General features: G+C 43.1%; 1 protein-coding gene across 3 annotated transcripts in view; it reads left to right on the top strand.

Annotated features, from left to right (window-relative positions):
* The window catches only part of LOC114651263 (neural cell adhesion molecule 2-like), a 1,104,951-nt gene that overhangs the window by 978,986 nt on the left and 104,005 nt on the right, over positions 1–21,960 (top strand). For all 3 annotated transcript variants that reach the window (XM_051927215.1, XM_051927216.1, XM_051927217.1), the window contains exon 15: positions 2,368–2,545. In XM_051927215.1, coding sequence (XP_051783175.1) covers positions 2,368–2,545 — 178 coding nt within the window. The remainder of the gene's footprint in view (positions 1–2,367; positions 2,546–21,960) is intronic.

Raw genomic sequence — 21,960 nt, 5'->3', positions numbered from 1 at the left:
GTACCAGCAGGCTTGCTATTGGGAATGAATGGGGGCGGCGAGGGGCGGTTCACCACCCGTCCACCACACAGTCACCTCCACTTGTACACAGTATGCTGCCTGCAGCGTCCGCCCACCAAGAATGAACAGGGTGCGGCCAAAGGTGGGTAGTGAATCGCCCACCACCACCTCCATTCAACAGGCAGCCACGCGAGGGAGCATCACCAGCCGCCTACTGAGAATGAACAGGGCAGCCGTACGAGGGACACTGCAAGGCTGTGTGGTGGGTGGGCAGTGATCCGCCCCCCTCCACCCCATTAAACCTCTGTCCTGCACATGAACGGTAGCTGCAGTCCCAGTGACTATGGACCCCGGGTCACCGCTTGCCGCGCACCCAGCCGCCCGCTGAGAATGAATGGGGTGCGGCCCCCACCATCCCATTCATCAACCCCCATAATCCCTTTGTGTTATTCTATAGGTGATTCCGCCGTCTCCTTCCTTGGCAGCCCTCCAGTCTCGCCTGGCTTTTCCGCAGCTCCTTTGATGCGGTTCCACGCACTCTCATCTGCCTCGTGCCCTGCACTGTCCTGCTACTGGTTCTGCCTTTCACCGCTCACTTGGGTGCAGCAGTTTTCCACAACTCTGTAAGCTGATCTAAGCTGGGATTCACCCAGAGGCTCACCGCATAGCCAAGGCCAATGGATTTTAGCAGGGGAGAAGTGTCTCCAAAGCACTTGCAGGTTACTGCTCTCCAGCCTTTCCACCTTTCCATGCACTGCACCAAAATATGTATCTTCTTGCTTTTACACTTGGAGAAAAAGCATACAGATGAGATGAAGGTATATGTTCTAACATCATGTGATTTTGCTGCCACCTGGTGACCTGGGGATTCCCTGGCATAAGTCCCATCATTCCTCACTACCCCAGGCTAGCATTGGTGCTCAATAAGAAAATGTCTTCCTCTCAGGAGACATTATTAGGACTCTATTAGGACATAGCATCCCTATTGTTGCTATGGTACCCCGATGTACATGCCACCAGTCTGACTTCAGCCCAATGTTAAGGCAGTGACGTTGTATTTATGGCCTCTTCCGGGCCCTCTTCACAACATCCACACAGTAGAAATTATTTTTGTTCCTTTTAACAGCACAGATCAGCATAACAAAGATAATGTGTCCTATGACATTCCCGTTAGGTGATTTGTGCATGTGGTCTGCGGTGGGACTGTAAGCATTAGTGGTGATTTTAGGTCAAGAAACAGCAACAATGATGTTGATGTCAGGCATGTTATATTTCAGCAAGGGTTGCTGCTCTGGATCAAGTTTATTTTTTGTCCGTGTAACGTTTTGCTTGCTTTTTAAACATATTTTTATGTATTGAATGTTTAATTCTGTTTTTGGTTTTGTTCTTATTGTGTTTTTAATTATTTGATAATTGTATTGTTTCTAAATTATTGTGTAGTTTAAATTATATTAACATTGTATGCATTAGTCTTCTCTGTTATTGCTATCTGGCCTGTCTCCTGTATCTTCAGCCCAAGGAGGCAGGGCCACCTGATTATGCACTTAGGGGACTCACCCCAGCAGAATAAAACTTAAGTTATGGTGTTGTGATTGATTGTGGTTAGGTTGTGATTCCCGCTTTTTGGATTTTCTGACCCTTAGCTCTTGGAAAAGGTACCGACTTTGTTTTTTGTCTGGATTTGCCCATCTAGTTTTTGCTCTGTTTTTCCTGCCTTTGTGATCTCTTCTGATTAATACATTTTTGGGTTGAGGTTTTAGGTTTTCTCTATTTTTTTGTGACCTTCTGGTTATTTTGAACATTTAACCATTTAGCCTAAGTTATATTTTTATGTGCTTGTGCTGGTAGAATCCCGCCTTTTGAATTGGGGTTAGGCTACCTAGGATGAGGCCTAATCCAGGGACCCAGACTTGAATTAAGCACAGGTCTGGTCTTGTTTGAGTTTTTGGAGGCCTGCACCCTATTTTTATTATACAAAAGCAGCACCTATTCTTGAAACTGATGAATGGATAAGTGCAGATTAGAATTTAAATATTTTTCCCACAGATGATAACTAAAACCTGAATCTCTGTAATCAGTTCATTAAATTACTTTCTTGAGCCTTGACACCTACAGTACTTAGAATGTTTCATTTATTTACAGTGAAGTGCGTGACATCTCCATGCTTACTGAAATGTGTGCCTAATTAAAGCAGAGGTTTATCATGTTGACTTTTAAAAAATTGTTTTGACCTTTTCCTTTGTTAAAATTATTATCTCTGTGAAGCAAATCATTTTTTTTTCAAAGACAAAATTTACTGAAAACACTAGAGAGAACACTTATTAGGCTATCCAGACACACAATACTGTTCTTGCTTCTTTATTTCAGAGAGACAAAGAAGACCAATGGGTACTACAAAGCATTCATGGCTCTAAGGATCACATCACACTGCATCAGCTGCAGTGGAACACGGACTACGACGTGGAGATAACAGCCGTGAATAAGCTGGGCCCATCTGAACCGACCATGTATCAGTTTACTATGCCACAAAAGCCCGATATTACTGGTAAGACACCCTGTGCTTTTACCCAAATGTCTTTCTCTTACTGTTTCATTGTTTTCTGTGTGCTTATAATAATGCAATCGTAGAATTTACTTCTCAATTTTAAAAAAATAAAGTAATTTCATATAAGTTTATAAATAAAAGAATATACTTATGAGATCTCAGAAGTAGCAAGGAGTGTATGCTGGAAGATGATCGATAGGTACATGGAGAACACAGTCAGTCTAGCAAACATTATACTTTACAAAAATGGAAAAAATGCCTGTGCAATCGCAAGAAATTAGAAAAGAGAATAATATGAATTCTCTTTAATGCCCTTTTCTTTTCTTTTGTCGGCCTCAGTTTTCAATAATAGTTATTGTTCAGTAAATTTTAGCACATAATAGACCATGAGGAATAAAACAAAATTTAAGAGGAAACTTCTTCATTCATTCACTTTTTAAACCCGATTCTTTCAATAATGGGATGAGGGGGTATCAGGCACAAAGAAGAAATCATCTGGGATAAGGCCTGACTCTATCAGTGCGTTACAAAGTGCCAAAGACGAGGTCACTACAGTGTAATGAAACGTGCCATCAAGCAGAGTCAACAAATGCAATAGCTAATCGCTTCCAGCTGTTTCACCTCAACTGCTTATCACACAGACTCACAAAATTAGAAAAGATATTTTACACAAATTCTACATACCACATACACACCAGGTGGAACATAAAAAGGTGCCTGCAAATTCATGCCTGACTCTTAGGGTGTTATGTCAACTCATAAGGATTTTCAGTCTGCAATGCCAGGGACAACCTCTAGGGTACGGGTGGAGAGGTGCCTTTGTATCAGGGTGTTGCTCTTAGAGCCAGTAGCATGCCACTTTTTACCAGATGTTGAACTGCGCATTTTCTCAGGAGTACTGATAACACCTCCATAATCAAAATTCACTGTGCCACTGCCCTCTCTGGCATTCACAGATAACAGAACTAATAAAATGAAACAAAACGTGTACAGAGATTTCCCACTAGCATCATCTGATTATGATTTCTGCTGCTGATAAAACCAGGATGGGGCTCCATATCATGCATGAGACGACTTTTTAATATGTAAACTTCTACACTAAAATACATGTATAGCAATATATGCTGTCAATATATACAGTACATATACAGTGCATCTGGAAAGTATTTACAGTGCATCACTTTATTCACATTTTGTTATGTTACAGCCTTATTCCAAAATGGAGTTAAATTCATTTTTTCCTCAGAATTCTACACACAACACCACGTAATGACAATGTGAAAAAAGTTTACTTGAGATTTTACCTGTGGTAAATTCAGTTGATTGGACGTGATTTGGAAAGGCACACACCTGTCTATATAAGGTCCTACAGTTGACAGTTCATGTCAGAGCACAAACCAAGCATGAAGTAAAAGGAATTGTCTGTAGACCTCCGAGACAGGATTGTCTCGAGGCACAAATCTGGGGAAGGTTACAGAAAAATTTCTGCTGCTTTGAAGGTCCCAATGAGCACAGTGGCCTCCATCATCTGTAAGTAGAACAAGTTCGAAACCACCAGGTCTCTTCCTAGAGCTGGCCGGCCATCTAAACTGAGCGTTTGGGGGAGAAGGTGACCAAGAACCTGATGGTCACTCTGTCAGAGCTCCAGAGGTTCTCTGTGGAGAGAGGAGAACCTTCCAGAAGGACAACCATCTCTGCAGCAATCCACCAATCAGGCCTGTATGGTAGAGTGGCCAGACGGAAGCCACTCCTTAGTAAAAGGCACATGGCAGCCCGCCTGGAGTTTGCCAAAAGGCACCTGAAGGACTCTCAGACCATGAGAAAGAAAATTCTCTGGTCTGATGAGACAAAGATTGAACTCTTTGGTGTGAATGCCAGGCGTCACGTTTGGAGGAAACCTGGCACCATCCCTACAGTGAAGCATGGTGGTGGCAGCATCATGCTGTGGGGATGTTTTTCAGTGGCAGGGACTGGGAAACTAGTCAGGATAAAGGGAAAGATGACTGCAGCAATGTACAGAGACATCCTGGATGAAAACCTGCTCCAGAGTGCTCTTGACCTCAGACTGGGGCGACGGTTCATCTTTCAGCAGGACAACGACCCTAAGCACACAGCCAAGGTATCAAAGGAGTGGCTTCAGGATAACTTTGTGATTGTCCTTGAGTGGCCCAGCCAGAGCCCAGACTTGAATCCGATTGAACATCTCTGGAGAGATCTTTAAATGGCTGTGCACCGACGCTTCCCGTCCAACCTGATGGAGCTTGAGAGGTGCTGCAAAGAGTAATGGGCGAAACTGGCCAAGGATAGGTGTGCCAAGCTTGTGGCATCATATTCAAAAAGACTTGAGGCTGTAATTGCTGCCCAAGGTGCATCGACAAAGTATTGAGCAAAAGCTGTGAATACTTATGTACATGGGATTTCTCTTTTTTTTTTATTTTTAATAAATTTGCAAAAGCCTCAAGTAAACTTTTTTCACGTTGTCATTATGGGGTGTTGTGTGTAGAATTCTGAGGAAAAAAATGAATTTAATCCATTTTGGAATAAGGCTGTAACATAACAAAATGTGGAAAAAGTGATGCGCTGTGAATACTTTCCGGATGCACTGTATATATATATATATATATATATATATATATATATATATATATATACAAATGTATGATATATAGTACCCGGCAAATAATACAAAGAGTACATGACACGTGTTTTGCCCTAATTGGGGATCATTAGGTGTACGCATTTTTGCTTCCCCTTTGTGGGGATTGAACCTCTATCACGTCTGTGATCTGCTTCTCACAATGAGAGGGTGTGGCCGACCAACCACAAGCATTACATGGTAGATGACCAGCCAAAAATATCAGACCTATGCATATAATATATATATATACACTAGTTGAGCAAGCCCGTGCTGTAAAATGCCCTGGCTCCTAAAAACTTGAAATCGTCAGAAAAGAAATTGAAATGTAGAGATGTCAGGTAGTTGAAAGGAACTATTCTGGGTGTCTCTCTCCTAGGAGGATTCGTTTGGCCGATGTGGTCGCCTCGCTTGTGTAATAGCAGTGGGAGGAAAAGTAAAAGGGATAGCGATTTGCCGATGTTAGCGGCTAAGCAACTTTGTCTTTCTTCTGAGGTTTCGTTTTGCTGATGTGCTCGCCTCGCTTGTGCATTAGTGGCAAGAGGAAAAGTAAAAGGGATATCATTTTTCCAATGTTAGCAGTTAAGCGACTTTGTCTTTCTTCTGAGGTTTCGTTTTGCTGACCTGCTGGCCCTGCTTGTGTTATTAGCAGCTAAGCGAGTTTTCTGTTTCCTCTGATGCAGAGCCCTTACCCCAACTCCACCTCTCACTCCCTTACACTTATATATATATATATATATATATATATATATATATATATATATATATATATATATATATATATATATATATATATATATAGTAAGGAAATGGCAGGGCAGTGATAAAGATTTGGTTACCAAACTGTTCACCCCATATAATGGAGAATTCATAATAAGAAAAAACTTTCAGAGAGTGCGCAATAGAACTAACTATGATGGTAGATCTACTGGCTTTGAGTCCTTCTGGCAGTAAGAAGCGGGTCCAGGAGGACAAACACCAGAAGTCTCGTCAATGATGTCATAGCCATCAGTCATCTGATCTGCAGAGGGAGGAAGAGCCTTTAACTTGTTCCCTACGTACATGCACATGACATATATATATATATATATAGTGGCTGGTGGCAGCCTCCTTGGCTGACGATGGTGCCTCAGTTTCCCGCAAGGTTTCATGGGAGATGGAGTTCTCCACAGCCCTGTTGGGATCTGGGGTGACGGCCAGGGGGTGCTGCATGGATCCTGGAACCCACCTGGACATCTCTACAGCCCCGCCCGGAAGTGCAATTAGCCACAGGTGATCAAGTACCTGGAGCACTTCCGGGTGGGCTATAAAAAGGGCCAACATCTACCACTCAGCAGCCAGAATTGGAAGGAAGAGGATGAGGTTACCTGGGAGGAGTGGTGGTGGTGCCAAAGGAAGGATTTGTTTGGGCTGTGTTGACCAAGTGTTTTGGGACTGTGTTGGGCCTGTGGGACACGGGGAAGGCGTGCCCCATGGCTGAATAAAAAAAAAATATAAAAAGGACTTGTTATTTGCCCACATGCTTCAGTGTGAATCTGTGCTGGGTCGGGTGTATATAGCGCCTTTTATTCACAATATATATTGTCACAGGTGGCTGGGGGTGGTACCCAGCTGGTATGCCCAGGTGGACCGGGGGAGGGCTTGCGCCTCCCCCTGACCACGTGGGGGTGACTGCCCTGGTCACCGCCTGGGGTGCCCAAATGCCTTTGGAGCCCTGACCCTTAGCACTTCTGCCACACCCAGAAGTGCTGGGGGGAAGAGGATTGGGGACACCCGGAGTGCTTCCGGGTGCGCAGCTGGCACTTCCACCACACTGGGGAGTGCCGGCAGAAGATTGTCAGGAGGCACATGGAGCATATTCGGGTAGTCATAAAAGGGGCTGCCTCCCTCCATTAGTTTTGCTGGAGTCAGGTGGAAGAAGGACAAGGTCTTGGAGGAGGAAAGGATTCGGCCTGAAGAGTGAAAGAGGCAGTGAAAGGCCTGGACTTTGGGGGAGTTGTTTGGGGTTGTGTGCTTCACTGTAAATAGTTATGTATAATAAACGTGTGTGGGTTGAACTATCACTGTCCGCCTGTCTGTGTCCGGGCCACGTTCCACACTATATATATATATACATATATAGTGATGTGTGAGTCTCAAAACACGAGGCTGAGTCTCAATACTTTAGCAAAACCAGCTTTATTCAGCGTGAAACAGGAACAGCACGGTTTTTTATTGTAGCGGGATCTACCGCTCTCTTATCCACAGACACAGCAATCAGGCAGGGTCGTGGCCAGGTTAGTGGCCAAGTAATCCTGTTCCCTGCAGTTATAATGTTCCTTGCATCATGACAGGTGCTTATAGCGTGACTGCGATCGGCTCAGATTTGCTTTCACGGTAAGCCCCTGCAGCACTGGAAGCCTGTGGTTGTCCCGGCGACAGATAAGCTGTCTTCCACAGACGTGTTGATCGTGCTACGGGACACTCTTCGGCATGTTGTCCCATTGGGAGGAGACCCAAAAGAGTTTAGAAACCTCACTATATACATATATATATATATATAAAACGACAAATTAAACACACTGAGAAGACCTGCCCCAGTCTTTTTAGAGTCTTTTTGCCTGAAGTGTAAGATTATTAAATTTGAGCTTGTCCCGATAATAATGCAATGACTAAACAACAAACATCAGGTGAATGCTGCACATTATGCCTGACATGTAAAGTCCATTGAGTAGGGAGAAAAGCTCTGTATAAATGTAATTAATTAATTGTAAGCAAAATTTGCTTCTAAAGACAAGATGCATTCAACAGAACTTCCATCCATTTTCCAACCGGCTGAATCCGAACACAGGGTCACGGGGGTCTGCTGGAGCCAATCCCAGCCAACACAGGGCACAAGGCAGGAAACAATCCTGGGCAGGGTGCCAACCCACCGCAGGACACACACAAACACACCCACACACCAAGCACACACTAGGGCCAATTTAGAATCGCCAATCCACCTAACCTGCATGTCTTTGGACTGTGGGAGGAAACCGGAGCGCCCGGAGGAAACCCACGCAGACACGGGGAGAACATGCAAACTCCACGCAGGGAGGACCCGGGAAGCGAACCCAGGTCCCCAGATCACCCAACTGCGAGGCAGCAGCGCTACCCACTGCGCCACCGTGTCAACACAACTTGCACTCCTTAAAAGCAAGAGACTGAAAGAAGCTCATGGAAAGAGCACTACGTCTGGCGATATCTCTGATGATCAGAAATCCAGAGCAGCAGGAGGTTGTTGTCCTGAACACTTTGTTCATGTCGAGTGGAGCGTTAATTTTCACGGGATTTAAAGTCAGCTACTTGATATTTTTGAGACATTGCAACCCTTTTGTTACTCTCCATTGGCCACATACTAAGCAAGGCACCGTTTATTCTTCAGCATCCTCAGCTTTTCAGTGAAAAGTGTCTTGTTGGAAAAATATCACAATCTTCTGATCTCAGGCAGAAAAGGCCATTAATTTGAAGTCCGGTTAGGTGTTAGGCTGCTATAAAGCAGCTTGGCTCTGCTTTCACACAGAAAGTCCCATGATTCAGAATCCTATTGGCATGCCTTTATTTCTAAGGCAAGGGTGCAAAAATATAATATCCTATACCTTTACCTTACATATGTATGTAAGCTGAGCACACATGAGTATAAAGCAATAAGGCTGAAAGATGTCTCTACGTTGGCACCCTGCCCAGGATTGGTTCCTGCCTTGTGCCCTGTGTTGGCTGGGATTGGCTCCAGCAGACCCCTGTGACCCTGTGTTCGGATTCAGCGGGTTGGAAAATGGATGGATGGATATATCTCTACTCTAAGGGGCTACATTTATGACCGGGCCAGCATTTAAACCCAGAACTCTGCAGCTGTACAGGGGCAAAACGTGCCACCCTAACATACTATTAAAGTGCTATGAAAAATATAAAATTCAGTAAAGGGTTAAAACTACCTAACATTTCAATGGGACAATAAGTTAAATGCATTTGATGGATTTTATACTTGGGCCCACAATTATGAAACAAAAGGTGTACAGAAAAATAACCCAATCGATTAAACCACTTTAACAGTTTCTAAGATGGAAAGCAGTGGCCACAGCAAAACAATCTGTTTTTTTCCTTTGTTAGCGGCCATACCATATGCACTTCAGAAGAGTTCATCCACTTGAAGCTAAGCATGTTCAGGCCCAACCAGTACTTGGAAGCAAGATCATCTAGGGAATGCTACATTTGCTTCTGAAAAAGCTATTGATGAGTCCATCAGGGGGGCGCTTTCTGGCAGTGTGGCATATTGCTTAAGGTTTTGGACTTCAAACCCTGAGGTTGTGAGTTCAAATCCCACTACTGACACCATGTGACTATAAGCAAATCACTTGACCTGCCTGTGCGCCAACTGGAAAACCAAAAGCAATGTAAGCAATTGTATCATAAATGTTGTAAGTCGCCTTGGATAAAGACGTCAGCCAAATAAGTCAATGTAAATGAAGTCCGTTCTCTGATTTTTCTCATTTTGTTGCAGAAGCCATAACAATACTCTGTCACCTCCAACACACATGAATGTGTTTTTTTATGAAGAACAGCCCTCCTTAAGCCCACAACTATGAGCTTAAGAAATTTGGCAAACAAGAGGAGAACATTTAGTCCATCAGGCCCATTTGTTTAAATAACTTCTATAGTTCCCATGTCTAAAAGAGTGAGACAAGCTCAGGGTGCTTCTGAAAGACGTTTTAGTGAGGCCAACAGGGGGCTCTTACCCTGTGGTCTGCTTGCGGATCCCAGTGCCCCAGTAAAGTGATGGGGACGCTGTACTATAAATATGGTGGCGGCCTTCGGAGGAGATGAGATGTAAAACAGAGGTGCTCACTCTCTGTGGTCCTTGGGGTTTTTTCAAAATGAGTAGGGTGTACCCCAATATCCTGGCTAAACTGCCCATCACAGCCTTGTCCATTCTTCCCCCATGATCATCCCCTGTCTCTGATTGGCTGTCTCTCTCACTCCTTTACCACCTAATAGCTAATATGTGGTGACTGTACTGCTGCAGTAATGACTCAGTGAGGGCTTTGCCTTTTATTAGTATAGATTAATAATTATTATATAGTATTTGGTGAATGTGAGCCTTGTCCCTTTGGAAGAATGTTGGGAACACTGTACTGATTTAAATCAAATCCTCCTGGTGCCATTTTGTTGGCACATTTTGTTCAGATGAAGTGTCTTCCCCCAAAGCCGTGATCCAGAAATTTCGTCAATGCATCATCCAAGTGACTACAGGCCCTGCACTGCAATGCTGCTCTTAATTGGTGGGTAAGGCCCTTTACACCATGTCTCTTAACAAGCTCCAGAAGGCCTCCACATTTCTGCTCTCTGAGTTAGACTCTGTGGAAGATTAAATAGTGAGTTTCATCTAAAAAAAATATGACATGTCAGTTATATGGAAGAATTACACTTTACAGAACTGGTGTTCCATCTCTTCTATGAGCTTGTTAATTTCTCTGCACATAATGGTTCTTTGAAAGAGCTGAACTTTGATAATGTGACAAGGGTGCAAATGACAAATCCTATAGAGGGTTTAGTGCCAGTCGCACCCAGCAGCCAATCAGAGATAAAGCAAGAGTGAAATATTGGGGTTGGTAGCAATGTATCTGACATCATTGGAGTCCAGTATCTTGATCCATCATCTATTTTGTACACTTTTATTGTGTTAATCTGTTTCGGAAGTGTCAGTCCACTTTGTTTTCTTGGGGAGTTAAAGCTGTCAAAAAACAGGCCCCGTTAAAGCCCATTATGGCACTCCTTGTGTGTATTTTGAACTATATAATAAATTAATTATTGTTGTTTGGATACAAAGTAATTCCGTCATCAGGCTGGGCTCAAGAACGCCACCAATTTAAGCTATGACACTGCAGCTGAATTCTGATTTTGTTACTCAGATGTGACACAAATCGTTCTTTTTAGTGAAGTGCGAATAGCAAAAACCACAAGGGGTGCAAACTTTTCTGATGATCGGATTTAGAACATTTTTGTATGTAGGGGACATAGGTGACCTGGGTTTGAACACTTGACTTGGAGTTGTTAGTTCAAATGGACTGAACGACATTTGGTAGAGCAGCAGTTTCAAAACTCGGTCCTGGAGACCCCCATGATTGCAACCAATTTCTGTTTTTAATTGGACTCCTAGCCTAATTAAGTGAGCTGTTATGTCCCAGTTATGTGTTTTGGGCCCAATGTAGGAATTAAAAAGCTAAGCTTGGTAAATTTTTATTAAAATATACTATATATATTTTTTTTATCCTGATTTTCATTTTGCTTTTTCCAAGTGTTTTGATTATTGAATACATTTTTTTTACCAATTAGTGCAGGGGTCCTCAATCACAGTCCTGGAGGGCCACAGTGGCTGCAGGTTTTTGTTCTAACCCGGTTGCTTAATTAGAAAGCAATTCATTCATCCATCCATTATCTAACCCGCCATATCCTAACTACAGGGTCACGGAGGTCTGCTGGAGCCAATCCCAGCCAACACAGGGCGCAAGGCAGGAAACAAACCCCAGGCAGGACACCAGCCCACCGCAGAGAAAGCAATTCTTTCCAATAATTTCATTTCATGGCTTGTTAGTGCTTTAAATCTGCCATGTCAGGTCATTCTCATATCGTAGATTTTCTTCCCCTTTCCAAAGATACCATCCAAATGATTTGAAGGCTAAAATGGAGGAGTCATTCTCAGTCCTTTACTTTTTTCTCTTTACTTTCCTTCCAAGTATTTAATTAAACCCAATAGTGCATGATAAATAGACACAGATGTAAATGGAAACAAGCTGAATGGAGAAATACTGGTCTCTTTTGTCATTTGCATGTTATTACTAATAAGGAGCAATACAAAACCGAGAATGCAACTGTTTATGACTAAAATAAGTGATAAGAGTTCAAAATCTTAACGAGTGAGACAATTAAAGTGAAGCAGAAGTGTTACTTGAGCAATAAGCGCTTCTTATTAAGCAATTGGGTTGGAACAAAAATCTGCAGGCACTGTGGCCCTCCAGAATCGTGATTGAGGACCCCTGAATTAGTGGGTCTGACGCTGAAGTAGTTGCAGCCTTTCAACATTCAGTGATGTTCGGCCTGGTGTCTTCTCTGCTCGTTTTTAATTGTCATTATTAGGATACAATGAAGAGAGAGAGAGAGAGATACAGTGCATCCGGAAAGTATTCACAGCGCATCACTTTTTCCACATTTTGTTATGTTACAGCCTTATTCCAAAATGGATTAAATTCATTTTTTTCCTCAGAATTCTACACACAACACCCCCATAATGACAACATGAAAAAAGTTTACTTGAGGTTTTTGCAAATTTATTAAAAATAAAAAAATTGAGAAAGCACATGTACATAAGTATTCACAGCCTTTGCCGTGAAGCTCAAAATTTAGCTCAGGTGCATCCTGGTTCCCCTGATCATCCTTGAGATGTTTCTACAGCTTAATTGGAGTCCACCTGTGGTAAATTCAGTTGGTTCGACATGATTTGGAAAGGCACACATCTGTCTATATAAGGTCCCACAGTTGAGAGTTCAAGTCAGAGCGCAAACCAAGCATGAAGTCAAAGGAATTGTCTGTAGACCTCCGAGACAGGATTGTCTCGAGGCACAAATCTGGGGAAGGTTACAGAAAAATCTATGCTGCTTTGAAGGTCCCAATGAGCACAGTGGCCTCCATCATCTGTAAGTGGAAGAGGTTCGAAACCACCAGGACTCTTCCTAGAGCTGGCCGGCCATCTAAACTGAGCGATCGGGGGAGAAGGGCCTTAGTCAGGGAGGTGAACAAGAACCTGATGGTTACTCTGTCTGAGCTCCAGAGGTCCTCTGTGGAGAGAGGAGAACCTTCCAGAAGGACAACCATCTCTGCAGCAATCCACCAATCAGGCCTGTATGGTAGAGTGGCCAGACGGAAGCCACTCCTTAGTAAAAGGCACATGGCAGCCCGCCTGGAGTTTGCCAAAAGGCACCTGAAGGACTCTCAGACCATGAGAAAGAAAATTTTCTGGTCTGATGAGACAAAGATTGAACTCTTTGGTGTGAATGCCAGGCGTCACATTTGGGGGAAACCTGGCACCATCTCTACAGTGAAGTATGGTGGTGGCAGCATCATGCTGTGGGGATGTTTTCCAGTGGCAGGACCTGGGAGACTAGTCAGGATAAAGGGAAAGATGACTGCAGCAATGTACAGAGACATCCTGGATGAAAACCTGCTCCAGAGCGCTCTTGACCTCAGACTGGGGCGACGGTTCATCTTTCAGCAGGACAACGACCCTAAGCACACAGCCAAGATATCAAAGGAGTGGCTTCAGGACAACTCTGTGAATGTCCTTGAGTGGCCCAGCCAGAGCCCAGACTTGAATCCTATTGAACATCTCTGGAGAGATCTTAAAATGGCTGTGCACCGACGCTTCCCATCCAACCTGATGGAACTTGAGAGGTGCTGCAAAGAGGAATGGGCAAAACTGGCCAAGGATAGGTGTGCCAGGCTTGTGGCATCATATTCAAAATGACTTGAGGCTGGAATTGCTGCCAAAGGTGCATCGACAAAGTATTGAGCAAAGGCTGTGAATACTTATGTACATGGGATTTCTCAGTTTTTTTATTTTTAATAAATTTGCAAAAACCTCAAGTAAACTTTTTTCATGTTGTCATTATGGGGTGTTGTGTGTAGAATTCTGAGGAAAAAAATGAATTTAATCCATTTTGGAATAAGGCTGTAACATAACAAAATGTGGAAAAAGTGATGTGCTGTGAATACTTTCTGGAGGCACTGTAGGGAGAGGGGTCAGGAGCAGGCACTGATACAGCACACTGCCGCAACCACCACATGATAAACCAACTCGGGATCCCCAGATTAGGACCCGAGTGCCGCCATGTAACGAGTGACACCTCAGCACCACACTAGTTCAGATGGAATGGATCAGTGTGAGGTTTTTTTTATGGTGGCTGGAGTGTCAATTCTGCCACCAACCCCCAGGTTTTATTCCCTGCAGGTTGGAGGGCCTACCTGCAGGGCTGGATGCAGATTAACGTCATACCCAGGATGGAGCGATTACAGGTTAAGGGCCTTGCTCAAGAGCCCAACGGAGTGGAATCATTTTACGGGATTCGAACCGGCAACCGTCTGATTACCAGTGCAGATCCCTACCTTCAGAGGAGGGTGTAAAGTAAACGGAAAAAGGGCAAAATAAAAAGAAAGCGACAACAGAGAGTTAAGCATTTAAAGCAATAGCAAAACTAGAAATATTTCTAAATGTCTTTTAAACATAAAAATCATACTGGTGTGCCTTTCTGGATGAAGAAAAAGTGAAGAGCAAAAAAAAAGACCTCATTTATAAGACTTGGCGTGATATTGAGTGTGAAAATACAAGCAACAAGAAAATGCATACACCAAACAAAAAACAAATCAGATCTTTAAAAACCTGCCGTTCACGTTTCTCTGTAAGTTACCCTTTATAAATCACAATCACCTTGTAAATGTGTGTTTGTGAATGCACCTCAAACCCCGCCTGGTTCTATGCTGAAACAACCATATTTGGACCTTGCTAATCAACCTCATGCTGTCATTGGCTGATAGTGAAGCCACATGACCCATCCAGTAGTGCAAGACAGAAGTTCTTAAAGAACCTTCATTTACTTTGACTTATTTGGCTGACACCTTTATCCAAGACAACGTACAACATCCATCCATCGCATTATCCAACCCGCTGAATCTGAACACAGGGTCATGGGGGTCTGCTGGAGCCAGTCCCAGCCAACACAGGGCACAAGGCAGGAACCAATCCTGGGCAGGGTGCCAACCCACCACAGGACACACACAAACACACCCACACACCAAGCACACACTAGGGCCAATTTAGACTCACCAATCCAACTAACCTGGATGTCTTTGGAGTGTGGGAGGAAACTGGAGCGCCCGGAGGAAACCCACGCAGACACGGGGAGAACATGCAGGAAGTGCACCCAGGTCCCCAGGTCTCCCAACTGCAAGGCAGCAGCGCTACCCACTGCACCACCGTGCCACCCAACATACAACATTTGTGATACAATTGGTTTGCATTTCTTTTGGTTTTCCAATTGGAGCACAGGACAGGTCAAGTGACTTACTTATGGTCACATGGTGTCAGTAGTGGGATTTAAACCACCAACCTCAGGGTTTGAAGTCCAAAGCCTTAACCACTATACCATACTTTCTTGAATGCTAATGAGTTACTGCTGCTGTAAATGCCATGACCTCCAGCCATACCACGTCTGAAATTAAAAATTAAGGTCTGATCTCTCGCAAACAAAGTGGATTTCTAGTCACCAACAGAGTGTGCGTGTAACATGAGGAGGGAAAAAACACATCTACGATCTCTGATTTCAATCTACAAATGGCATCTGTAATTGGAGACGCCTTTGTAATGCGGCATTCTGCCAGAGCAGTCACAGATGACTTGTATGTTAATAGAATGTCACAGCTTACAATTAATAAAAGCAGCTTCATCCTCACCAGGTGCCCTCATTGCAATATGAATGCAAAAAAGTTGGAATGTTAGGAATATCAGACACTGCTACAATCTGCCTTTTTGTGTTATGTAGCAAAATGTTATATGTATATCCACTCCCCACCATACGGAAACTGGATGTAACACTTCATCTGTTATTTAATGGCTTTCAACACGGCAAGCGTGATGGAGTGAAGCTTGGATGAAATATTCCTGACCTGTTTGCCAGTCAGCTGAGATGTGACAACAGGTAGTCTAAACTGATGAGAAAAAAGAAAGTTCTTCTGTGCAAATACGCAGCATTGGTCCTCCTAAAAGAGAACTAAATTAGTCTGTACATCATATTCATCACATTTGAGCTTTAATATGTTTGTCACATCAACGCACATTATAATAACAGCTCGGTGATATGAATTATTATGCAAGCAGGTCATCATGTATCAGATATGGCTGTGTTACCCTACTTGATCAAGGGTATCATCATTTCCCAGTTTCTCTGAAATGTTGCATATGCATGGGTCAAAGTTGCCGATGTTTGCGTGGGAAGTTGCATACGCAAATTTTGAGCCTCTTTTTATGAAAACGCCAGCCTTATAGATGATGCCCCAGCTACATTAAATGAGATCACTTATTAACACTGATTGTGAATCTGGTTGGAACAAAAACCTGCAGTCACCGTGGGAACAGCTGTGTTAGAGCAAAGGTATCAACCATCCGGCAACTCTCGTGTACCTGCACGTACATACAGACAGACAGACAGACAGACAGACAGACAGACAGATAGATAGATAGATAGATAGATAGATAGATAGATAGATAGATAGATAGATAGATAGATAGATAGATAGATAGATAGATAGATAGTGTGACAGTAGGGGGCGCTGTCGCACCTCCAAACTCGCAGACAATACGTTCAAACACCAAGTAAAAGTATAAGAAATGAATTTATTATAATAATAATGTGCACAAAGCACCTCCACCTCCACAATACTCAATAATAATCAATACAATACTCAAATCCTCCTCTCCTCCCAGCAGCTCTGTCACACTTCCTCCCAACTCTGGCTCAGTCGGCTGGGTTTCCCACAGTCCTTTTTATAGTCTTTGACCTGGAAGTGCTTCTGTCCTTCAGTTCATGTGATGCCATAGCACTTCCAGGTCAGATGAAAGCTCTTCTTTTTTCTTCAGCCTGGAAGTACTTCAGTTCTTCTGTCCCCGTGACTTGGAAGTACTTCTGGGCTATAGGGAGAATTGAAATCCCTGTGCCACCCTGCAGCATTCCCTGGCGGCCCCCATGGTATCCAGCAGGGCTGTGAATCTGAACATTGTCCATGATGCCCTGCGGGAATTTGAGGCATCTCCGTGCTGCAGGGAGGACTCCATCTAGTGGCCTGGGGGAGCTGGCTGGGATAAACTGCCAGCCACCTTTCACATTAGATAGATAGATAGATAGATAGATAGATAGATAGATAGATAGATAGATAGATAGATAGATAGATAGATAGATAGATAGATAGATAGATAGATAGATAGATAGATAGATAGATAGATAGATAGATAGATAGATAGATAGATAGATAGATAGATAGATAGATAGATAGATAGATAGATAAAGCACTATATGATAGATGGATGGATGGGCTGACTTTATTATTCCCCAAAGATGAAAATTTGAGAGAGAGTGAAAAATATGCAAATAATATATCAATAATAAAACAAGCAACAACCCCCTAAACACACATAAGAAGATTATAATGAAAATTAGAAGGATGAATGGAGGAGGTGGGGGAAGCTAGTGAGTTTTTATTGATAAATTAAATAGACTCAATGCAGTTTATTTACAGGACCCTGTTTATTTAGAGTACATAAGTGCCATTGCTGAGTTAGTTGCAGTGTTATAGCTAGTTGTTGCAGAAAACACCTAGCAAATAAAAAAAGTTTTTAGTCATTGCTAAAAATGAAATCCAAGGATTACACCAGAAAGCTCCCCATAGTAAGTCTTCTTAGTCTTAAGAGAGCAGCTCCTGTTATCATTGAGGTTCATTTACATATCATTTCAGTTCAGAAGGACTTGAACAGCATACAGGCTTTGGGCAGATTTGTGGCAGATGAAATTTAATGTCAGTAAATGTAAAGTATTACACATAGGAAATAAAAATGTTAGGTTTGAATACACAATGGGCGGTCGGAAAAATCGAGATTACACCTTATGAGAAGGATTTAGGAGTCATAGTGGACTCTAAGCTATCAACTTCCAGACAGTGTTCAGAAGCCATTAATAAGGTTAACAGAATGCCAGGTTATATAGCGCCTTGATGTGTGGAGTACAAGTTACAGGAGGTTCTGCTCAAGCTTTATAACACAGTGATGAGGCCTTATCTGGAGTACTGGGTGCAATTTTGGTCTCCAGGCTACAAAAACTACATAGCAGCACTAGAAAAGGTCCAGAGAAGAGCGACTAGACTGATTCCAGGGCTACAGGGGATGAGTTATGAGGAAAGATTAAAAGAGCTGAGCCTTTACAGTTTAAGGAAAAGAAGATTAAGAGGTGACACGACTGAAGTGTTTAAAATTAGGAAGGGAATTAGTCCAGTGTGTCAAGGTGGTGACTTTAAAATGAGTTCATCAAGAACTCGGGAACACAGCTGTAATCTTGTGAAGGATAAATTTCACACAGACATTAGGAAGTTATTCTTTACACAGAGAACCACAGACGCAACACAGTGGTAGCGCTGCTGCTGCCTCGCAGTAAGGAGACCTGGGTCCTCAGGTCCTCCCTGCGTGGAGTTTGCATGTTCTCCCCGTGTCTGTGTGGGTTTCCTCCAGGTGCTCCGGTTTCCTCCAACAGTACAAAGACATGCAGGTTAGGTGCATTGGTGATCCTAAATTATGCCTTGGTGTGTGTGCGTGTGTCCTGCGATGGGCTGGCGCCCTACCTGGGGATTTGTTCCTGCCATGCACCCTGTATTGGCTGGGATTGGCTCCAGCAGACCCCCGTGACACTGTGTTAGGATATAGTGGGTTGGATAATGACTGACTGACTGACCACAGACACTTGGAATAACATACCAAGTAGTGTGGTAGACTTTAGGGACCTTCAAAACTAGACTTGATTTTTTTTTAGAAGAATTAATTGGATTGGACTGGCAAGCTTTGTTGGGCTGAATGGCCAGTTCTCGTCTCTGTTGTTCTAATGTTCTAGTGTTCAGGCCCACCCATGAGCACTCAGATCAGTGATACATTCTAGAAATAGCCCTCTGCCAATAAATAACATCCAAAGGTCTAAAAATTGTAAATCGTTAAAAGTCGTGTAAGAACATTCAGTTTACAGAACAAGACTTGTTATATGTAAGCCGTTATCACAGAGCAAATCACAAAGTTGAATGTTATATACTGGATGATCTCATCTCCTAATATAAAGTATGCGGGTAACAAATGAAGTCAGGATGTCCTCGCGTAACAGACTTTCAGTTTCAAGCATTTTTCTTTTTCTTTCACTGGTACATCTTGAATACATAGCTTTTTCACAAAATCCAGCAGTGGATTAAGAATATTCAGAATATAGGCAGGCGTTTATCTATTCAGTTGATCTTAACTTTTCCTCCCCAATAAGAAGTTCATTTAGGCCTTAATATGCCACACGTCCTGAATCTGGCTGAATGTTCAGCAGTTTTCCTCCACCCTGACAGCCATTGAAATCACATTGGGCACATCATATACACGGACAAAATGATAACAACAAAAATACTAATATAACTAACTTAAAGGGGAATTGTTTTGAAACCTACAGTACAGCTCCGGGTAATTTTTTTTGGGAGCTAATTTTATGCATTGCTTTAAATGGACTCATATTATTAGGTTTCCCCTAATGTGGTTCAAATTACGCTCCAGTTCTTCAGATGGACTACATATGTTTATCTGTGAATGCTACCACAAAATTAAACCTCCATACATGACAGCAATCAAAAGTTCTGATCCACACTTCATAAATAAGATCATTTATTTGCTTTTAGGCATATAATTCGATCGAGGTGATGATTAGTGAGCAGCAGTATGGTTTCTTGCCAAGAAAGAGCATTGCGTCTTTGTGGACCTGGAGAAAGCATATGACAGGGTACCTCGAGAGAAGTTGTGGTATTGTATGAAAAAGTCAGGAGTGGCAGAGAAGTATGTAAGAGTTGTACGGGATATGTACGAGGGAAGTGTGACAGTGGTGAGGTCTGCGGTAGGAGTGATGGATGCATTCAAGGTGGAGGTGGGATTGCATCAGAATCAGCTCTGAGCCCTTTCTTATTTGCAATGGTGATGGACAGGTTGACAGACGAGATTAGACAGGCGTCCCCGTGGACTATGATGTCTGCTGATGACATTGTGATCTGCAGTGAGAGTAGGAAGCAGGTTGAGGAGACCCTGGAGATGTGGAGATATGCTCTAGAGAGGAGAGGAATGAAGGTCAGTAGGAACAAGACAGAATACATGTGTGTAAATGTGAGGGAGGTCAGTGGAATGGTGAGGATGAAGGGAGTAGAGTTGGTGAAGCTGATGAGTTTAAATACTTGGGATCAACGGTACAGAGGAATGGGGGTTGTGGAAGAGAGGTGAAAAAGAGAGTGCAGGCAGGGTGGAATGGATGAAGAAGAGTGTCAGGAGTGATTTGTGACAGACGGGGTATCAGCAAGAGTGAAATGGAAGGTCTACAGGACGGTAGTGAGACCAGCTATGTTATATGGGTGGAGACGGTGGCACTGACAAGAAAGCAGGAGACAGAGCTGGAGGTGGCAGAGTTAAAGATGTTAAGATTTGCATTGGGTGTGACGAGGATGGACAGGATTAGAAATGAGGAATTAGAGGGTCAGCTCAAGTTGGGAGGTTGGGAGACAAAGTCAGAGAGGCGAGATGCGCTGGTTTGGACATGTGCAGAGGAAAGATGCTGGGTATATTGGGAGAAGGATGCTAAGAATGGAGCTGCCAGGCAAGAGGAAAAGAGGAAGGCCTAAGAGAAGGTTTATGGATGTGGGTGAGAGAGGACATGTAGGTGATGGGGGTGACAGAGGAAGATGCAGAGGACAGAAAGATAAGGAAGAAGATGATCCGCTGTGGCAACCCCTGACCGGGAGCAGCTGAAAGAAGAAGACGGCATAGAAGTCGATTATTCATTTTCTAATCTGATTATTAGTGTATAGAGTTGTGGGGTCGGGAAACTCCTCACTCCACAGCGGGTTGACAACGAAGGATGAGGTGCATATCAGAGCATATCTTGGCACGCACCGCCATACTGTGTCACACCATGACATTGATTGAAACTGCAAATACAGCATTAATGCATGCAGTTAATAGGCCCAGTATTTAAAATGCTACCCAACAATTGCCTGCTAGACTAGAATTTCATAATACTAATGTGGACATTTGCACCACACCAGCAAGATTCATGTAGATGTACAACATTGACATTTGAATCATCTGTTTAAAAGAAATCATTCAGGGCGCATTCTCCTCATGAGGCTGTGATGTTCCAGTCCTCTCAAGGCCTGACAATTTTCTGCTTCTGCACATTTTAACAATGCGTGTGGTGCCTGAAGCTTATGCTGTGTGTGCGCGCCATAGCATGAAGAGTTCTTTGATCACAGCTCCAAGAAACAAAAAAGGTTTTATCACGTTAGAAGGAATTTGGAAGTGTAACACAGTCATTTGCGAGTTTCACAGTATATTTGTCATGCAATTTTGATGTCAAGTACAAGGAGGTAAAGCGTACGGCTGGTGTGGTGGGGATTATTCAGATGTCGTCAGCCCTGTGTGCTGTCATAATTTGTGTCTCCTGAATGAGGTGACATGTTCTGGTTCAAAGTCTTGGTGGTGATGGGGATTCTCAAGGTGTTTCATGTTTGTTTATTCTTAGTGTGTTTGTTTAACTCATTTCTTGATAAGTGTCATGACCATTTTATTGACTTTTCATGTATATATCTATCTCCCTTCCCTCATTTCCTTTTCCAATCCTCCTCTATCTCTCTTTCATTTTTTTTCGGCTCTTGCTTTTTTTTTCTGTAAATCTTTACAATCCTCTGACTGGATAACATTTTGCTGCCAATCTGCGACCTCCTCAAATTCACTCTCTGCCTTTGCCACTATGGCATCTGTTTCTTTAAAACTCTGATCCACCTTCTGACAAAAAAAAAACCTCTCAATATCCCTTCATCCTTTTGTTTCCAATTCTTATCATTCTGCTTTCTCTGCACTATAATCCTCTTACCGACATGATTGCTTTACTGT

This window comes from Erpetoichthys calabaricus, chromosome 4 (assembly GCF_900747795.2).
Source record: "Erpetoichthys calabaricus chromosome 4, fErpCal1.3, whole genome shotgun sequence".
In the NCBI taxonomy this organism is placed as follows: Eukaryota; Metazoa; Chordata; class Cladistia; order Polypteriformes; family Polypteridae; genus Erpetoichthys; species Erpetoichthys calabaricus.
Note: the sequence above shows the minus strand (reverse complement) of the source record. Positions and strands in the feature narration are given on the sequence as shown.